At 31.6% G+C, this 21,200-nt stretch overlaps 1 protein-coding gene across 4 annotated transcripts in view; it reads right to left on the bottom strand.

The window, feature by feature from the left end:
* Lmbrd1 (LMBR1 domain containing 1) overlaps window positions 1–21,200 on the bottom strand; it is a 102,332-nt gene that overhangs the window by 7,734 nt on the left and 73,398 nt on the right. For all 4 annotated transcript variants that reach the window (XM_040282900.2, XM_040282899.2, XM_078019811.1 and 1 more), the window contains one exon: window positions 20,320–20,398. In XM_040282900.2, the coding sequence (XP_040138834.1) occupies window positions 20,320–20,398 (79 nt within the window). The remainder of the gene's footprint in view (window positions 1–20,319; window positions 20,399–21,200) is intronic.

Below are 21,200 nucleotides of genomic sequence, written 5' to 3'. Positions count from 1 at the left end.
TAATTTGCCATTTCTCCTATTCAATAAGCCTGAGTATTCTCAAGTATGCATCAGAGCATACCTGTTCATTCATATTCAACATGACTGGTGAAGCAAAATTAAATTTAAGAGAGGGAATATCTTATTTAAACTATATATTGTTGCCGGGTGTGGTGGCATATTCCTGTAATCCCAGCAGCTCGGGAGGCTGAAACAGGAGGATTGAAAGTTCAAAGCCAGCTTCAACAAGGACAAGGTGCTAAGCAACTCAGTGAGACCCTGTTTCTAAATAAAATACATAATAGGGCTGGGGATGTGTCTCAGTGGTTGAGTGCCTCTGAGTTCAATTCCTGGTACCCGCCAAAAAATAAAAACAAAATATAAAATAAAATATATATTGTTAAACAGTATACTTTCTATTCATTAAAAACTGATATGATTCCAAGGCTATTAAAACAAGACACTTGAATTTCATATCTTAAAAATGGAAGTATAAATGAAATGTCCCGCATGATGAAAGAAAAGCCATGGCTCTATGCTCCAACCCACTGGAAGTGGCTACCACTTGGTCTCTTTGCCATGTGAATGGGCAAATCAGAAGTGTGGTGCCTGTGTACTTGTAAGATGAGAATCTCATCATTTTTGTGTAAAGACCAAATAAGTTATTATCAAAAACCCTGTGCAAAGTGCCATTTAATATCAGCTCAACTGAACAAGTATAAGCTTGGTTGTAAAAAGTCAGTCTTCTCAATACTGATAATACTCCAAACTTAAATCATACCCTATTTGAGTCAAATGTATGATATGTCAGGATCATTGTACTGTCTTGAGCAACTAATAAAAAAATATAAAAATTCTATTACATATTTTCATACTTAAAGATGTTCTAAGAATAAGAATTTGACTGAATTAAAAACTTCAGATCTACAACAGGAATTTTAAGTCAGAGATTGAGCTGGCAGAAGCAAATAAAATTGTTATTCTTTAGTCATCTAATAATGCATCCAGTTACATTTTAAATTGGCATATACTCAGATTCTTTGGATTACTATCAAAATCATACCTTAAATATTTTTCCTATCATATTATTTACATGCTCACTATTTTTAAAGATTGTGATTGATCTTTGACACAGCTTTCCAACATTGTTAGTAGTCTTTTTTGTTGAAATACAACATGACTAAAAGTACATACATAAGAATATGTAGCAGCTTTTATAGTTATCTTTATACGTATATTATATTGAGTTCTACTTATAGTAAATGGCATACACCCACAGAATTATTTCTGTTAATAAGTTCCATGCACACATTTCAAATTTAAGGAATGATTCCACACTGAGTAAATGGAGGGGAGCTTCTTCTCTACAATCTGTCAACTTGTTGCTGCTCACCTGAATCACAAATATCTAGATTTATGAATTTCATTCGACATTATCTGATAAAGTTTAAAAAAAAAACATTCTGAACTTGGTTTTACCTCAAAGGAAATTTTCAAGTTGGTGAATGTTCCAGTTAGGGATTGTTTTAAAATCAGAGGTGTTCAAAGGACTTCTGACTGTTGTAGTTCAAAAAAACATAGAAGTTCCAATTAAACTGACAACTAAATGTTGACAATAAAATCTAAAATGCAATATTTTTCTTTCTGATGATAGTGGCCACACAAAAAGAAAAAAATTAAAATTTATAAAGTCAAGAAAGTCATGTGAAGCATATGAATACAATCAAAAATGTTTAACTCTTGTTACTTCTACCCTTCTTCCATCTCTTCTCTTCTATCATCACAGAAATAATACAAAAATGTAAGGAAACCACTGTTTGGCATTTAATTAGAAACTTTTCCTGATAACTTATATATATATATATAATTCCTGTTTCCTCTTAGAGTACTTACTATGTCCTTTTTTAAAAATGTGTGTTGACTGCTACTAAGGTAACTATAGCCGTTGATTATAATAAATAGCATCTTTTCCTTTAAATATATTTAAAAAATTACTGTTGATTTAAGTCACAATTAAGTTAAACCTTCTCTAGAAATCATTTATAAATAATTATTGTACTTACTAATTAAATCCTTATGTGATTAGAAATAGAAAACATTTAAGAAAACTCATGTCTCATGGTTGCCCATGACTATAATAACTTTGGTTTCTGATTAGGGTCTTACTACTATTGAAGTATAAGGGGCATATAAATATTAACTATACACAGGACAAGAAACTTTGGACTTTATTTTGATATGATTAGGAGTTACTCATCAAGTGGTGTTAAGAGGGGATATAACATGAAATACAGATTGGAGGAGGGAACTCACAGTAGAGAGAGGTTCACTAAGAAGACAATTCAAGTGAAAAAATTAGCTGTAGGGATGATAAAGGTTGAATCTGAAAAGATTTTTAGGACGTAAAGTCCCAGTTTATCAGTTTCATAGTCAAATAAATTTACAGCATATGAAATACATACACATAAAACATTTGAGAGAGAATGTGGGAAGACAGAAAAAAATGAAAATATATAATAAAAGCTAAAGTTATATATTTAGCTTAAAATTAACAAAATTGTTGGTATGGCTTAGTGGTTTGATCCTCAGTACCAGAGAAAAAATTTAGCAAACTGCATAGCTACGTAAATGTTTTGTTAAATCTCACTGGGATTGCTCCATAAAGGGGGAAAAGAACTGATGAACATCAATAATCACAGAAATTCTAAGGAAAATAAATATTTTTATTATATCTTAAAAACAAACTGCATTGGGCTAATAAAGATAGAATTTGTCAGCCGGGCACGGTGGCGCACACCTGTAATCCCAGCAGCTTGGGAAGCTGAGGCAGGAGGATCGAGAGCTAAAAGCCAGCCTCAGCAAAAGCAAGGTGCTAAGCAACTTAGTGAAACCCTGTCTCTAAATAATATACAAAACATAGCTAGGGATATGGCTCTGTGGTTTTGTGCTCCTGAGTTCAATCCCTGGCACCTCCTCCCAAAAAAGATAGGATTTGTTATATATTTTGCAGTAACGAATGAATAAGTTTTACAGTAATCTTTTTTTTTTTTTTTTGAGACAGAATATTGCTTTGTCACCCAGGCTGGGCTCACTGAGAATCCTTCAGTTTCATTCTCCCCTCCAAGCAATTTGTAATTGTTTTTTTATTACTTTATCTTTCTCATAAAACAAAAGCATTTTAAGGGCTATACTTGAAAAAATTAGAGACAGAAAATTGAAATTTAGTTCTTGAATCAACCACTAATATACTGTGAGATTCTGGGATGAGCCATTTAACTTCTGAGTATCAATTTCTTTATAAGTGACATAAAGTTAATGTCTGCTTATATTATGTGGTGATTGGCTAGATCGACCTTTTGAGAATTAAATTTAGAGATCTATATTTGATTAAAAAAAAAGGAAAAGTGATGTTTTCTGAGCTAGCAATCTTAAGCAATAATCTGTAAGTAGCTGAGAAGCTTCACAAAATTAGTTAAGCTGGCTCTAGTATGGACTCTGAAGAATTTAGAAAGTTTATAACTAATTAACTTCATTATATTGTCTTAGTTGAACTTTATCAGGACAATCAAAATGTCACCTAGAAAAAGAACCTCCACATTAGGAAACTTTCTCAATCTCTAGCAAAATCTAGGAAAAATGATGTCATGATCAATACTCAATTTTCTGGTCTACATGGCAACCTTGCCTGAAAATGGACATAATATATCAGGCTATCTCAACTAGATGATCCCAGCCAATAAGATCAATGAGGCCTTCTTTGTGCCTTCATGCTTACCTAAACTTTATGACTATAAATTTGGTTTTCCATGTAGACTCTTTTTCCCTGGTCAGAATTCACTAATCCTGAGCCTTTAGTTTTTTTAATACTTAACATTTACTATAGTAAATTGATAAACAGTCATCTGATGAATATATTAGTCTCCTCTCGGGTTATATGAAGCTAAATATAGATGTTAGAGACAAAGATAGGGTAGTTTGTAATCCTTAGTTCTCCATCTCATTACTCTAATATTGTACTACCCATTTTACGGGTTTACTAGATTTCAATCAAATGAGGTTATCCATCCAAATGTATTATGTATCAAATGAAAGATTATATGTAAATATAAAGTACATAACTATGAAGATCTATTTTAATCTGTTGAAAACAAAGCTTTCTGGTTTAAAATGACAGTCATTTGTTTCTTATCCTTCCCAAGACCTTATTAAAGTTACAGTACAGGAATAAAGCCAGAAGCAATCCTTTAACTGTGAAGAGAATAGAAGTTGGACCATCAGATGATGAGAGGCTTCAACAATAATTTGGAAGATGAAAAGCCACATTTAAGGTCTCCAGTAAAACAGATGATTTTCCTCCCATTTATTTTAAAATATAATTTGAAGATCAAGAAGTCTCAACCATATCCACAGAGTTCCCAGCAATGAGAAATCATAGTTTCTGACACTTAATATGAATTGACATGAATATGAATAGATCATCAGATATACAGAAAAATATCAGCATGAGGGGAAAAGAACAGGATAAACAGAATTGTTCCAAGATAAATAGAACTGTAATTTTATTTAAAGAAAACCATTTAGGAAAATGTTTAGTGTCTTCAGATACTGAAGATGATGTTACATCCATTAAGACTAAGGATGACTGGAAAAGAACAATCAGAAGAATAAAGTGTCGGTAAGAATGCATTACATGAAATAAAAATTCAAAATATAGTTCATAAAGATGAATACATATTTAAGAATTTAGAACAAAGTGGTAGGCAGAATACATGAAGTATGAGATGAGACAGATGATCAACTGAAGGTGCCCTGCAACTAAAGAACAGGAAATCCCAAAAAGGAAAGCAGGAAATAGAAGCCATGATGTTAGCTTAAAAAAAAAAAAAATGACTGGTATTAGCTATCTCCTCAGTTAAAATCAAAGACAAAGATGACGCATTGCCCTTAAAAGAGAAAAATTATTTCTCATGTAGAATTCTAAGCCCAAACTACCCATCAAGCATGACACAAAAATACTTTTCAGATACACAAAATACTTTTCAAATATGAATTTCACACACATACACTTTTTTTTTTTTTACTATAGCAAAACTAGGGACATAGAAGAGAAAATCAAGAAGAGATTGTTTACAATACATCAAAAGTTTAATGATCAGAAATTATAGCATTATAAGTTTGTAATTAAAATTTGTAAAATAGAATCAGAGCAATTGAACCAAATAAGAGAGAAAGTCAGTGGGTTCCAAGATGAAAGCCTGTAAGTCTATACAATGAATTTCATCTAACATAAAGAAGCTAGAAGATATTAGGCATATTAATGTCTTAGGCTATTTTAATTACACCATTCAAAAAGTGGAAAAAGAAAAAATATAAAGGGTGGTTTACAAATGTTGTTTGAACGAGACAAAGCGACAGAGAAAGCAAGAGAGAGAGATGGCTGAATGTGTGTATTTCATTGTCAAGGAGCTTACTTACATTCATATAAGAGACTGGGACAGGTATCAATTAAGAGAAAGTTGATGTTTTAAAAAATATAAATGTTTTAGGAAATCAAAAAAAAGGAGAATGCACACATTTGGAGATTTAATAAAGGTCTCCTTTGAAATAAACCTTATAAGATGATTATGACTCTGACTAATGAAAATGGGAAGGATAAAGAACAGTTGAAAAGCAATGATGGTAAAGATGTCCATGTCCAGAAAGTATATTCTAAAAAGCTAGAAACTTGTATGACAGGGTACATAGTGACAGTCCTTAAAACCCAGAGAATTTATCAGATAAGGAGACGGGGAAGGTCTTATGTTTATTATTGATGAAATGACATTATCAGAACACTTTGGAACAGTGGTTTCTATGATGGGTCCTCAAACTAGAACCATGAGAAAATTAGGAGGTAGGGTTCTAGTTCAGAACCACTAAGTCAAAAACTTTGCAATCTGTGTCTAAAAAGCCTTACAAGTGATTCAGATGTATACAAAAGTTTGATAACTAGTTTTCCAGAACAATTAAGCCAGTATCAGTATGTAGTGCAAATCAGAGTGTAATAATACTGAAAATGTAATTTAAGTGAGATGTAATGAAGGTAAGATGAGAAGGTCATTATGACAACTGACTCTGCATCCTTTAGTAAAATAACTAGGTGTGAGTAGGAGTGAATAAAGATTAAATGTACTTTGAAGAATGATGGTAGTATAAGAATGCGGGTAGTGGAATTTCTAAGTATAATCCAAAGTCCTTATCTAATAGTTTGTATTGTCTTCTCTAAGAACTATTCACTTTAAACATTCTTATGGATATAGTACCAAAATAAGGCAAAGCTTGGGGTATTAATTTCACATAATGGCTCAGTCTCATTTGGAACTACTCATAGCAGGATAACTGGCTAATATCTTTCTTTTGCTTTCTTCCTTGACCTATACACATTAACCTATATAACACATTCCAACTATACACATGCTTTCAGCCATCAGGAAAATCTAATGAGTTAGCAATGACCGGGTAGCTCTGAGAAGTTATTTAGTTATCCTTTTTCTTCTTTATTTATGAAGAAATACCAAGAACTAAACAAAGTCACATAGGCTCAAAGGAAAAAAAGAAAAGAAAGTAATGCATACTCTTAATAGGTGCAAATATGTTTTAAAGATAATTATTCTAGATATAATCAAACCTTATAGAAGGTGAAACATTAGGCAACTATTTTCTAATTAGAACTCAAAACCATAGGCATTGCCTCTAACCACTTTCTCATATCTACTCATACACTCACCTGCAAATCCTATTGGCTCTATCTTTAAAATATTTCCAGATTCTGACCATTTGTTGCTATGGCCACTACCATAAGCTCTGCTTTGGATTACTGCAAAAACTTCCTGTTAACCTGCTTTTGTCCTTGGTTCATTACGGTCTGTATCACAGGTTGGCAAAATATGGCACACAGGAAAAGTTAGGACTGCCACTTATTTTATGTTTTATTGGAACACAGCCACAGCCATCCATTATATACTATTTATGGCAGCATTCATGTTCAAAGGCAGAGACAAATGGTTGTAGTAAACTATGTCCCACAAAACCTAAAATATTACTATGTGGACCATTACAGAAAAAGTTTGCCAAGCTTTGGACTATATGAAACACAGTCTGAGCAATCTCTTAAGAACATATATACATCATATCCCTGTTCTGCTCACAATCTTCCAAATACTTTCCTCTGAAAATAAAAGTCGAAGTCTTTAAGATTAACTGCTTGCTATTCTTCTACCTTCTCAGCTTAATCCCTCACCAAACTTACTATTATCTCTACTGGAATGCTCTTTCCCAGATATCTTAGTTTGCTCCTTACTTCCTTAAAATATTTTTGCTCAAATGCCATCTTCTCAGAAACAATTTCCTTCCTACTATATTGAAAAATGTGAACCATTCCTCCTTATGAGCACTACCTACCCTTCCTTTGGCCCTTTATTTCTCTCCATAGTACATATCACCTGATATACTTATTTGTCTGTCTCCTTCTAAGTAAGATTTATGGGGACAAGAATCCGTGATTGTTTCATTCACTACTTTGTATCTCTGTCACTTAAAATTGTACCTGGCACATAGCAGTCATCAACAATCATATGTTAAATGAAAAGCACAGGAATGCTAGAATAAACAGAACTAAAAGATCATGTAAGGCACTTGAAATTAAAATATATAAATTTGTTATAATTTAGAAACTAACTGGACTGTGACTCTCAATGGTATTGAAGATAATGTCAGTAACTTCCAAAGATGCTTGAATTACAATATAGCAATTATTATGTTTTATCCCTCATACAGAATTGTTTTCTAGATAAGGTTATTAAAATTATCTCTATTACTAGAGTTAACTTGTCTTCATGTTATAGATCATCCCAACTTTTTGACTTGCATCCCCAAATTTGTTGACTATAAAACAAAAGGACAAATATAGATTTTTGTTTTGTTTTGTTTTGTAACAAGGATTGAACCTAGGGGCATGTAAGCACTGAGCTACATCCCTAGCCCATTTTTATATTTTTATTTAGAAATAGGGTTTTGCCAAGTTCCTTACGGCCTCCCTATGTTGCTGAGGCTGATCCTCCTATCTCAGCCTCCTGAGCTACTCAGATTATAGGAATGAGCCACCATACACAATCCAAATATAGCTTTTTGAAAGGTCACTATCCCATGTTCTTGATTCTGAGGGACTTAGTGACTTTTATTCTCCTAAAGAAAGTCATCTTGTTAATTATAAAATTTCAGAAAGCTTCACTTAAATATGGACTAGGAAGTGTTAAGTCGATAGTTCACATTCAAACCTGCCTTTTGAATAAAGACAATAACAGTCTTCCATTGCTTTCATTTCAAATTGTATTTATGAACCACCACTGGGCAGAGCACCACATCCCAAACACCATCATCTCAAAGCACTAGCGTCATTTTTCTACTGAATCACTTAAGGCTTAGTTTCTAGAGAAATCTTTCAACCAGCTTCATTCTCAGCCTATTAAAACTAGTCTTTGTTAAAATGAACATTTTATCTGTAACTGTAAATATCAAATACCAAGCATCATCTACTATAATAACTCTTTTAGTAACATTGGTTTTAAACACAAGTAAAATGCATAAAACATATTTTTCTTTTCTTCTAGGCCAAAGTTTGGGGAGGGAGGTTAAAAAAAAAATCACCTGAATCCATTATAAGTGACAATGTAAATGTAAACAGTATGGCTTAGATACAAACTTCAAAATAAAATTTCAAAGGACCACAAAAGTTCAAGGAGAAAAAAATATTCCATGTTCTGAGAAAAGATGGTATAAAGAATGAACTAATCTTTGAAAAGTAACTATCTTCCACACTCCCATTTTTAACAAACTGGAAAGAACAAACATCTTCCTAAAATCAATATTTACTTGGCAAATGCATATCACTATATTGTCTCTCACTGATTTTGCCTTTAAAGATGTGCTTTTTTTCAATTAGAGAATATAAAGTATTTATTTTAAAGAACAGAGTAAATATCTACTTCTTGCCTGCCTTAGGCAAAACCAGAATTTTAGTCTTCATTTATGCACAAAAGCATCAAAAAATGAGATAATATATATATATATTCTTCCACTTACCATTGATGTTTACTTTTCTATTAAAACATATAAAGTTGTACCAATACATTTTATTTATTGTTATTTAAAGTAGTATCATTAATGGGTAAATACACAGTTGTATCTTTTGATTTTGCTATTTCTTTTCTAACCTTGGTAGGGCTTGAAAACTGGTTAGCTATTGGAAGAGAGAATATACATATATAACTTCAAGACTTCCATCTGAATAAATAGTTTAGGAGACAAAAAAGGAATAGGATCACTCCTCACTACCCCATGGCCAGGGAAGGTAATAAGAAAGTGGAAAAGAAAAGGAAAGGAGCTCAATATTGGACTTTATGTTTCAGGGGTTGACAGGACATGCTTGTCCCTACAGATGAACTAGAAGACAGTTAGAAAATAAGAGCACAAATTTAACATTCTGAATTCTTGATTTCATCCCTTTGAATTACTAAACATGAATAACCTCTATATGTCAACTGTCAATTCTCCAAACATCACTAATAAAAATCATTGACCTAGCAAAGCTAAATTTATTAGAGAAACTGTAATGGGAGAGAACATGAAGAAGAAATACTGAGAAGAATATTTATAAGGTTTTAGGGGATGCAGTTGGCTGGACCACTTAACATCTTGCAGGGTGGGGAAATAGCTAGAACTAGACAAAGTTTATGATGAAATAGTTTTGGATTAGTAGGTACAGTGAAAGGGAAAATCTTGAAGCAAGCCTTACTGAGCAATTAATCTTGCTAAATGAGCTATTTTAGTGGTTTCAATCAGGAGTATTTCCTAGAGCAAGTAACTAAACCAATTTAAAAAAAATATTACTGAACATAAGGACAGGGAAATACGCCTACATTCAGCATGGCTTAGTGTAGTGACACTATGTTGGTGTCACCAGCTACACACATTTCAGAGGGTTAAAGCTTTCAAAATTTATTAGTTGGCACTTGGGAATGGCTTAGATTTTATTATAAATTGTTGAAATTAAATATGATACTCTGTGATGGACAATATGCTGGAGCTGACCAAGTATATTTGGAAAATAACCAGTAAGAAGGCTAACTTCCTGATACAATTTATGAAACTATTCTGATTAGAAAATCTGCTTGCTTATGTTCATAGCTTTCAAAGCAAAATCTTCACATAAGAAAATGTTAAAAATAGCTCTATTGGGGCTGGGGATGTGGCTCAAGCGGTAGCGCGCTCGCCTGGCTTGCGTGCGGCCCGGGTTCGATCCTCAGCGCCACATACAAACAAAGATGTTGTGTCCGCCGAGAACTAAAAAATAAATATTAAAAAAATAGCTCTATTATTTCATGTATTTGTTGATTGATTGTACATCATATTCTGAGAAGTGTCTCTTCAGGTCCTTGGACCATTTATTGATTGGTTTATTTTTCTTTTTTTTGGTGTTTAGCTTTTTGAGTTCTTTATATACCCTAGAGATTAGTGCTTTATCTGATATGTGAGGGGTAAAAATTTGCTCCCAAAATGTAAGCTCTCTATTCACCTCACAGATTGTTTCTTTTGCTGAGAAGAAACTTTTTAGTTTGAGTCCATCTCATTTATTGATTCTTGATTTTAATTCTTGTGCCACAGGAGTCATACTAAGGAAGTTGGGGCGTAATCCCACATGATAGAGATTAGGGCCTACTTTTTCTTCTATTAGACACAGAGTCTTTGGTTTTATTCCTAAGTCTTGATCTATTTTGAGTTTGGTTTTGGGCATGGTGAGAGATGGGGTTTAATTTCATTTTGTTGCACGTGGATTTCCAGTTTTCCCAGCATCATTTGTTGAAGAGGCTATCTTTTCTCCAATACATGTTTTTGGCACCTTTGTCTAATATAAGCAATTAGAGAAATGCAAATCAAAATCACTGTAAGATCTCATCTCACTCCAGTGAGAATGGCAGCTATTATGCATACAAACAACAATAAGTGTTGGTGAGGATGTGGGGAAAAAAGGTACACTCATACACTGCTGGTGGGACTGAAAATTGGTACAGACAATATGGAACGCAGTATGGAGATTTCTTGGAAAAGCAGGAATGGAACCACCATTTGACTCAGCTATCCTTCTCCTAGATCTATACCCAAAGGACTTAAAAACAGCATACTACAAAGATATAGGCACATCAATGTTTATAATAGCACAATTCACAATAGCTAAACTGTGGAGCCAACCTAGATGCCCTTTAATAGATGAATGGATAAAAAAATGTAGCATATATACAATGGAATATTACTCAGCAATAAAAGAGAATAAAATCATGTCATCTGCAGGCAAATGGATGGAGTTAGATAAGATAATCCTAAGTGAAGTTAGCCAATCCCAAAAAACCAAATGTCCAATGTTTTCTTTGATATAAGGAGGTTGATTCATAATGGGATAGGGATAGGGAGCATGGGATGAAAAGACGAACTCTAGATAGGGCAAAGTTGTTGGGAGGGAAGGGGGGCCATGGGGTTATAAATGATGGTGGAATGTGATGAACATTATTATCCAAAGTACATGTATAAAGACATGAATTGGTGTGAATATACTTTGTATACAACTAGAGATATGAAAAATTTTGCTCTATATGTATAATAACAATTGTAATGCATTCTGCTGTCATATGTAAATTTAAAAAAATAGTTCTATTATTAAAAAATAGAAAGGAAATTCATAGAAAAATCCTAAACTGTTTAAGGAAGCTGGGTTACATCATCAAATATAGAACACCAACTTTCCATTTTAATTGGTAAATTATTTAAAATTAAATGAAAAAAAATCTTCAATAGGTTTTAAAGTACTATGTGCCTTTAGAGAAGATTTTAATTTCTGAAGAGGTTTAAATATGTTTTTTGTGGATTTAAATTGCCCTTTTCCATTCAGTCTCAAAAAGAATATATCATGTAAACTTAGTCAATGACTCACTTTACATGATTGGTTATGTCTATAATTAGGTCAAAATTTATTTGATACTAAAAATATATACAAGAAATGATAGAAAGATATAAGGAATGAATTATTTTGTAGCAAATTCAAAATTAAAAGTAAACATGAAAGATTAACTTACTTTCATAAGTTTTACTTTTCATCTAAATTGCTTAGGGAATCAGCAAATAGCATTATACTAACTTTTACAATCAAAATAAATCCTGTCATTTTGTGGGACAAAATATATCACGTTAAATCACTGGAGATACAAAGTTAAATTTACAGAAATAAGAAAAATAATGCATATAATGTAAATATTTATAATACACATAACACATAATTATGCAAATGACATTGTATAAAATCTCTAAAATGGTATTCATAAATGTTTTCTTCAACAGTTTCACATTTTGGTCTATACTTGATTATTGTAATTTTTTTTTAAAGAACAGCTATTCAGATGGTATGCAGTGATTCTCATTGTAGGTTTTTTCCTCCTAGAATCATTCTCTAAACATATGCACGACATTTTTTGAACGATGTTTCATGGTCCTTGACCTCTTAATGTTTCCGCATTTTTTAATCAGAAGGATACTTTCTGACATGTAACTACAGTACAGGTATTAAGTTCAGGACATTTAATATTGGTATTATATTTTTATTTATCCTGCCATTCATTTTCCAACACCATCATATATCTTTTTAATTTCTATTTTTATTTTAAATTTTTTCTTTGTTTGTTTTGGTATTGAGTATTGAACTTACAGGCTCTTTACCACTGAGCTAAATCCCTAGCCCATTTATTTTTTTTAAAGATAGAGTGAGAGAGAGAGAGATAGAGGGGGGGGGGAGAGAGAGAGAATTTTAATATTTATTTTTTTTAGTTTTTGGCGGACACAACATCTTTGTTTGTATGTGGTGCTGAGGATCAAACCCGGGCCGCATGAATGCCAGGCAAGCGCGCTACTGCATGAGCCACATCCCCAGCCCCGATTTTTTTATATTTTATTTTGAGACAGGGTCTCTCTAATTTGCTAAGGTTGTCCTCAAATTACAATCCTCCCACTTCAGCCTACAAAGTTGCTGGAATTACAGGTATATTCCCTTGCTAATATTCTTTATAGTACTTTTATCCTCAAGTACAAAATCCAATCCAGATTTATGTATTATATTTTATCATGTCTCCTTAATATTCTTTCATCTGTAGCAGTTCCTCAGCCTCTTTGTCTTTTATGACATTGACATTATTGAAGCACACAGGACAATTACTTTATGGTATGTTCCTCAATTTGGGTTTGTCTGCTCTTTCGTTTTGATTTAATTCATGTTATCCATTCTTCTCAGGGTGTCATTTAATGAAACACAAAAAGCAAATTTATTCCTCAGTGATGCTAATTTTGATCACCTGATGCAGATATTGTCCAATTTCTCTAATATATAGCTACTATTTTCCCTCTTTATACAAATAAATAATCTATGGACAGATCTCTTTGTGATTTTAATCCATAGTTCCCTACATTGAATTTACTTTCAATAACTAGTATTATATCTATCTGTAAATGTTTTGTTTGGGCCATTTATAAGTCAGAATTTCATTGGTACATTCATTCATTTTAAAACAGTTTTTTGTTACTGGCCAATATTTTGAGTTGGCCTTACTCAAAATCTTCTCTTTGGTTAACTATTCTATAATCTATGTCAGTAGTCACACAGATTATAGAATAGTTGCAAGTCTCCATTTATACTCATTCTCTTAGTGATCCTTCACAGTCTCTTCCCATCCATTCCTGACTTTTTCCTCCAAAATTCTAGATCCAATTCAACTGCCAACTCAATATGTCTACTTGAATGTTTAACGAATAATTCAAACAAAAAAAAAAACGCTCAAAACTAAATGATGTTCTCTTTCAATGCATGAAGTAGGAAAACTGACATACAGAATACATAAAAGCATTCATTTGTGGAAAAAAAATCAAGAGGAATTACCCAAATAGTAAGCTCTTGAATGCTTTGGTATGATTCTGTATTAAAAATCAGTTGTTGGGGCTGGAGCTAGGGCTATGGCTCAGCGGTAGAGTACTTGCCTCACACATGTGAGGCACTGGGTTCGATCCTTAGCACCATATAAAAATAAATAAAGATATTGTGTCCATCTAAAACTAAAAAATAAATTTTAAAAAACTATATTAAAAAATCAGTTGTATGTACTATTTGTAATATTTACATACTTTTAGTTCATATAACATCCAATATGTGGGATTTTAAAATACTATTTAATCAATACTATTTAATCAATACTATTTCAATCTCAAATTGAAAACACATTAAGGAATTTTCTCATTGAAAAATGTACTCACTTTACTTTTTTAATGTTAATTATTTTTGAGTTGCAGAATAATTCTCTATTACTTCAGCCCATTCAAACCATTCTCAATGGTTTAAAGATTTGCCATTAACTAAATTTCTTTCTACAGCATCAACACTATTGACCACTAGACATGGCATTTTCTTGGGTATTAATATGCTGTAGTTTCTGGTTCATCTCTTATTTTCCAAAATTGTATGTCTTTTCCAACACCTAGATTTAGCCTTTTGATTTCTGGCTTTCTGTATACTGTCTGTGCCTTTCATTCTCTTGTGGCTTCAAATAACCACTTCCATTTTATTTAAAAAGCAACAACAACTTATTTTTAAACTTAAAGGGCAAATGATGAAATAGTTTTACATTTTATTTTTCTCAAACAAAACACAAAATATGTTACATGTAGGAAAAAGAGACTTGGAATGAGACTTGGAAAAAGATACTTGGCATTAAAGTCTCAGTCTGATACTATTTGTGCAACTTTTAACTCTTAACTCTTGGAGCTCTAGTTTCTTCATCTGCAAAATTAAATTATTTAGATAATCTTTCTAGGATTTTTTAGTTCACCAGAAATGATAGAAAGATATATAGGAAATAGTTTCTAACCCACGCAGCTCTTTATGGCTTTTATTACCATTTCTGTCTCCCATGCAGACATCTGGGGGCGGGGATATTTTCTAACCTAACCTATGCAATGTCTTAGGTAAACCATTTCAGAAGGAGAGGTAGTGAATATTTGTTAGCCAAAGCAAAATGGTTTGATAAACAAGTGTTATTTATAGAGATTATATTTTGAATCATCTCTTGATGGACTTGTTTACTACAAAACAGTGTTCATCTACTTTGTAAGTTATCAATAAAAATTTTTCTTTTAACATTCTGATATGCAATTAAGTTTGCTTTAGATTATATTTTTGTCTGCTCAGTTTCTTCTTTGTAATTCATATAGTTTGGCTTAACATAACAGCTCCTATTTTAGCAACTAACTTCACTCAATTTGTCCTAGTAACATCATATCTTCAAGTTAAAACCTAACCCTATGGATTATTTGATAATTTTTAAGGCTCCTCTCTTTATATGTATTATTTTAACAATAATCAGAATAAATCCACAAAAATAAAGTTTAATCCACAGAGAGCATTCTAGTAACTTTAATGTCCAAATAAGACAACACAAATTTACTTTAAGAAAAGATAAAATAATTCAATGAAACAACAGAAATGAGACTTTGGGTTCATGGATTTTTAAAACTGGTCATTTGGGAATGTATTGTTTGATCACTCTCCATATTCTTCAAATGAATCTGTGCTCCTGCCACAATTTTAACATGCCAAATATATTTATGTCGTTATGCCTTGTTAATGCACATTTTTTCCCTTTTCTTGGAATATCTTCAGGTTGTTTTGTTTGTTCATTCAGATTTAACTATTCTTTTGAGTCCAACTAAAATGTTATACTGCCCCCTGGGCAAAATAAATCATTATTCCTTCCACCTTTACATACTTTCATTATAGTTTGCCATTTATTTTCTTCCCGTTACAATTATTACAATTATTTATTTTTGGATTCAGTTCTATTAGCCTATATGCTTTTTGAAGGGAAGAATTCTATATGTGTTTCCTCTGACATTTTCCCTTTCTCCAAAATCTAATCCAGTACTTATACTGCCTATTGTATTTGTCCTTTAGAGCACCCTAATCTTTCATTTTCCTATATTCACTCAAATATTCATAATTATGAATATATGTTCCTTTTAATAACTGTTGACTTTAAAGTATTTTCCTCAGATCTACATATAAATCAATTATTGTTATTATTATTATTAATCCTTATTATTATTATTAATCCTTATTAAATTAAGTAGCAATCAAAGAATATAAAAATAGAAACCTAAAAGTCCCCTTGCATAAGAAATTTAAAACTTATCTTTGAATCTGCTCAACTGGCTCACTTTGAACATAAAAACTACGCAGAATACCTGTCAGGATAAATTAAGTATTCCTGTCTCGTTAAGAGAACTTTATAAACATAGTAAACAGATTACTGCTAAATCACTCTATTTAATAGATTATTTTAAACACAGTGTAAACTATTCTTTGATAAATGACTTTGTCATTCTAAACATAATCCTCAAAATTTTAGTAGTATTTTCTATATGTTTAATAAATGTCAGACCAACTCACACATGAATAAAATATTACTGTAAAAAGTCTCTAAAATGTGGCTGATATGAAGAAGAAATAAATGTGCATATTTTTAGAATTTGTTGCCAAAAATTTTTTCAGGGAAACTAGCAATCTTGGAAATAACCTATATTATCATGCTGTTATTTCATTTCCAAATCTAAAAATCATTCTCTAAGATTGTTACTTGCTGGGGCAAGGGGTGGGGTGGCAGCTCAGTGGGAGAGCACTTGCCTAGCATGTACAAGGTCCTGATTTTGATCCCCAGCACCACAGAACAAAAACAACAAAAATTCTATTACTTACAAAAGATCACATTAAATATCTTATGCATTATATATACTACTCTAGTCAAATGTTCTCACCAAAATGTCGTAAATAACAGTACTGAATTTTTTCCCTACCTGTTAAATTTCTTAGTTTCCATTTAAATGGATACAAATGTACCAGTCTCTCACCATATATGCCACTTCCAGACTATTCTTATATATCTAATATCATGTCCTTTTCATCTTACCCTATCAATATTTAAACTACAGTCTCTTGGGAGAAAAAAAAAACTATCCTGCTACCCCAAATTCAATTACCTTATTTCTACCATCTTCTTTCAAGCATGCACAAGCAAGTTAAATGTTTAGATATGTGATATAGAAAAAAAAAAGGATTAGGAAAAGTAAATGTAATTCATAAACCTAAAGGGTAAATTTTTGTACTGTAAAGTAACATTTCAAAAGATGAGACAACTGAAATGTTTAAGAAAAATGGTAGTTCAAAGAGTCATTTTAACCACAGTAAATTAGATCAGACTAAAGAACAAAAATACTGAATGTGATTCATAAAAAAGTTATAGACAAGTGTCTCATTTGACAAAAGGTCTATAATATACTAATTCATGCAGTTCAGCAACACAGGGACATTTTAAAATCCCCTTTATCAGTAAAATATATTCTTGAAACCTCACTATGTTTTTATTTGTTTTTCTAGGTTTCAAGACCACTATAATAATTTGGGAAATAGATCTTCAAGGTAACTACCCCCTTAGTTTAAAAAAACAAAACTAAACTAAACCAACACTAATTTTTCCTTCTATGTTCATTTAGCTAAAGATGATAACCAGAGCACTTTAACTATTGACCCTCATTTGTGATGTATATAGCATTTTATAATAAAACATCTAGGAATAAAGTCACCAATAAAGTAGATTCAAACATTAAGTAGCATTTATTCATACTAGTAAGATTTAAACTATTATTTCTTCATACAAGGTAAAATAATCTCTATTTTTCTATCTCATCTCTTGACTTTGCTCCTTTCTCTAGTTTTGTTCTCTTTCCTTATTTCCTATGCCTCTGGACTCTGGTTGGTCAGCTGATGCTCTAACCCTCAGTGTGTACTTTGCTTCCCATACTTATATCCCCAATCCCACTTCAATTCCTCAAGTCATGCCTTCTCCAAACTGGTATGAATAACAATCATACCAGTTGTTCAGATTTGTTCAACAAAAATAGAAATTGATAATTTCATCTCTGTCCCTTCACATATTTACCTATCATTACCTTATCTCCAGTCAGAACCCATACATTTTCCTTCACAGACTATCAAAAATTTTTGCCACTTTCTTCAATAGTCTATTCTCAGTAGATGATATGAACTTATATTTCATAGCTAATCAAGAAATACCACTTCCTGCCACCCTCAGAGTGTAAAAACTTACTATCCAAGACTTATTATCCTGTTTCCTTCTTAGTGATCTAGAGAAAGAGGTGTGCCTCATTCTTTCTAGCACACTATGCGTTTTTAACCATATTCTCCCGAATTGGATAATATTGGTCTATCAATCAGCCTTGCTGACATTTTTCTTCAACCTCTTCTGCTCTACTACCTCCAATCTATCATCAACTTTAAAGTCTTTCCTAATTTTAAAAAACAAAACAATAATTCAACTTGGCATGCATACCTTCTCTAAGTATCTATTAATAATTTCAACAAAGTAATATAAATTGTGACTACTATTCTTTCTATTCAATAAAATTAGTTTTACCTCCATTAGTTTTTTTCTTCTTTTCTGTCTTCCCTGTACCTTCTCTATCTGCTTGCCCTTAGAAAATGATTTCCTGAGTTTCAGTCTCCATTCTCTTCTTACTCTCTGTCCTCTGAATCCCTTACATTTATATCTGGTTGCCTGTGAAATCTCCAACAGAATGTCCCCATGACATTTCAAGTCAATTGAACATGTCTTACATCTCTCTCTAATCTTAGTAACTTTTATCTTGTGTAGTAATATCAAAATTTATAAAACTAATTAGAAACTGGAGGGTCATTCTAGAATCTGTTTTCTTCATCACTACTTTGGATCTAAGCAATCAGAAATTCTTTAAATTTATTTCACAAATTTCTTTCATCATTTTGTATCATCATGAATTATATTTAATTCAAGTTTTTACCATCTTATTGAATTACTATAGATAGGTCCCCTACCCTTAACTTATTTCCATACTCTGGTCTCAATTTCTTAAATCCCTTCTTTATATAACTATTATAAATAACCTACTGAAAATAAATCAGATGATAACTTCTATTTTCTTACTTAAAAAACTCTTTATTAGCTCTTCAGTCATTTTCTAAGATCTTTTATGATCTGGTTTCGAATTCTGTAATTTCATTCCTCCATCACATACTTACTCTCATAACTGAAAAACGATATGATAGTATATATAATGCATTAAAAAATAATGTTTTGTGTCCCTCTTGAACATAAATCTGTATAATTTAATTTTGTTCATGCAATTTTCTTCTTGGCATAGAACAGCCTTACCTTGACATAAGCCAGATAAATTCTTCTTTCATCTTGAAATACAGCTCTAGTATCTGTTGAAAATTTTATTCTTAACTATTACTCTACAATAATCTCCAACAGGTAAAGCTACTCACTTCTTCCTTTAGGCTATCCCTGTTCTCTATAACTGCTCCTATTACTCTCTATCACATTATATAGTTTACCCATCTAAAATAAAACCTCAGAAGTTATGTTTTTGATAATGGTAATGCATGAATGAGAAATATACTATATTTGACACATGGAGTAATAAATATACCATATTTGACACCAGTAAATAAAAGCATTTTGAAGACAAACAGAAAAAGTTTTTATAAATTTTGAAAAAAATCAATTGGTATTCTGTAATCAGAATTGAATATTATAATATTCAAAGAAAAAATCATGGAAAACAGAAAAAAAAATCATTCTCTAAAATATACAGTAGTTAAGAGCAAAGTCAGAGATTTTGTCAAAACAGTGAAATACTGTGTTCAAACACAACTGTATGTGCTTACAAGTTAACTGCTATTATAACTAATACTATTACTATAAACTAGAGTGATAAGGATGGATTAAAAATTGTTCCAGATCATAGGTACTTTTGGTCTCAGAATTTACAGATTCCAAAAAACTTTCTTGGAATTTTCTAAAACAACAACAACAAAAAAAAAAATTTAATAGTAATTGCTTATTATATTAGTAAATGTAAAAAATAATAACTACCTTTTGTTACTTCCTAAGTAACTAATTGATAATGGTTGATTCCTTAATGGAAATCCTTCCATCACCAAGAAATTCTGTTAAAGACACTTACCATCTTCTACTAGCTGAAAGTTCCTTTGTTACCACACATTAAAATAGATGCATCAAATGTTTAACACAGCAAAACACAAGGTATGTCTTCTCTAATAAAATGATAAAGTACAAGATTGTTCAAAAAAATCTGCTTTACCTTCAGGGGCATCTGCATCACATCTCTTTGGCACAGAAATGGTTGTATTGCCTTTAGTATCATTAGAAGTTACATTGCTCTGAAAGATGAATATATAGTTAAAGTGAAAATATTATATTATTAACTATACCTGGATTTTAAAAAGTAATCGTAGTTTGAACTTTATACTCTTTTCCATTAATTACATCTATTTGATATTCTAAATGGCAAATTTAATGCAAATTTCAATTAGATGAAAGAGAATTATGGTAAATTTAATATCTGATCTTTTTGCAGTAAATTTTTTAGGTCCTGTATTAAACAACAGAGCTGCTTCCCAGAACAAACATAAAGTCATTAATAAACTTCTAGTTTAAATAGGGCATCTAAAAAGAAACAGAGTACTTAATTTTAGACTTGTGAAGCAGGCAAAGAATGTCTTTTGTCCTCACAAAACATAACTTTCCTTCCTTCTTTCCTAGAGAAATGCTTACTAAGCATGACTTAGTAGACTACATACAGGGGAAAAGGAAGAAAGAGAATAAAATGTCATTAAGAAGTAAAAAAAAAAAAAAATGGTTCAGTGATCTAACACAGTGGATGTCAAACAAAGGTGGTTCATGTACTTCCATTATGATCTAAGCCTTTCTGATTCACCTAGATTATTACTTAAAAATTTTCAATGAACTAACTAGCTTTTTAATATTTAGCAATATTATAGATGGTATCAACTGAGGGTTTGATGTGCTATGATTTTTTTTTCATTTCTAATTACATGTTAAACTAAAGAAAGAATGTAGGAAGTACAGTATAAAAAAAGGAGTAATCTGGGCAATACAGGTTAGCAATGCAAGATTCCATTAAAGCAATGCTTGAAATAGGCTTTGAAACACAAATATGAT

This window comes from Ictidomys tridecemlineatus, chromosome 8, assembly GCF_052094955.1.
Source record: "Ictidomys tridecemlineatus isolate mIctTri1 chromosome 8, mIctTri1.hap1, whole genome shotgun sequence".
NCBI lineage: Eukaryota > Metazoa > Chordata > Mammalia > Rodentia > Sciuridae > Ictidomys > Ictidomys tridecemlineatus.
Note: the sequence above shows the minus strand (reverse complement) of the source record. Positions and strands in the feature narration are given on the sequence as shown.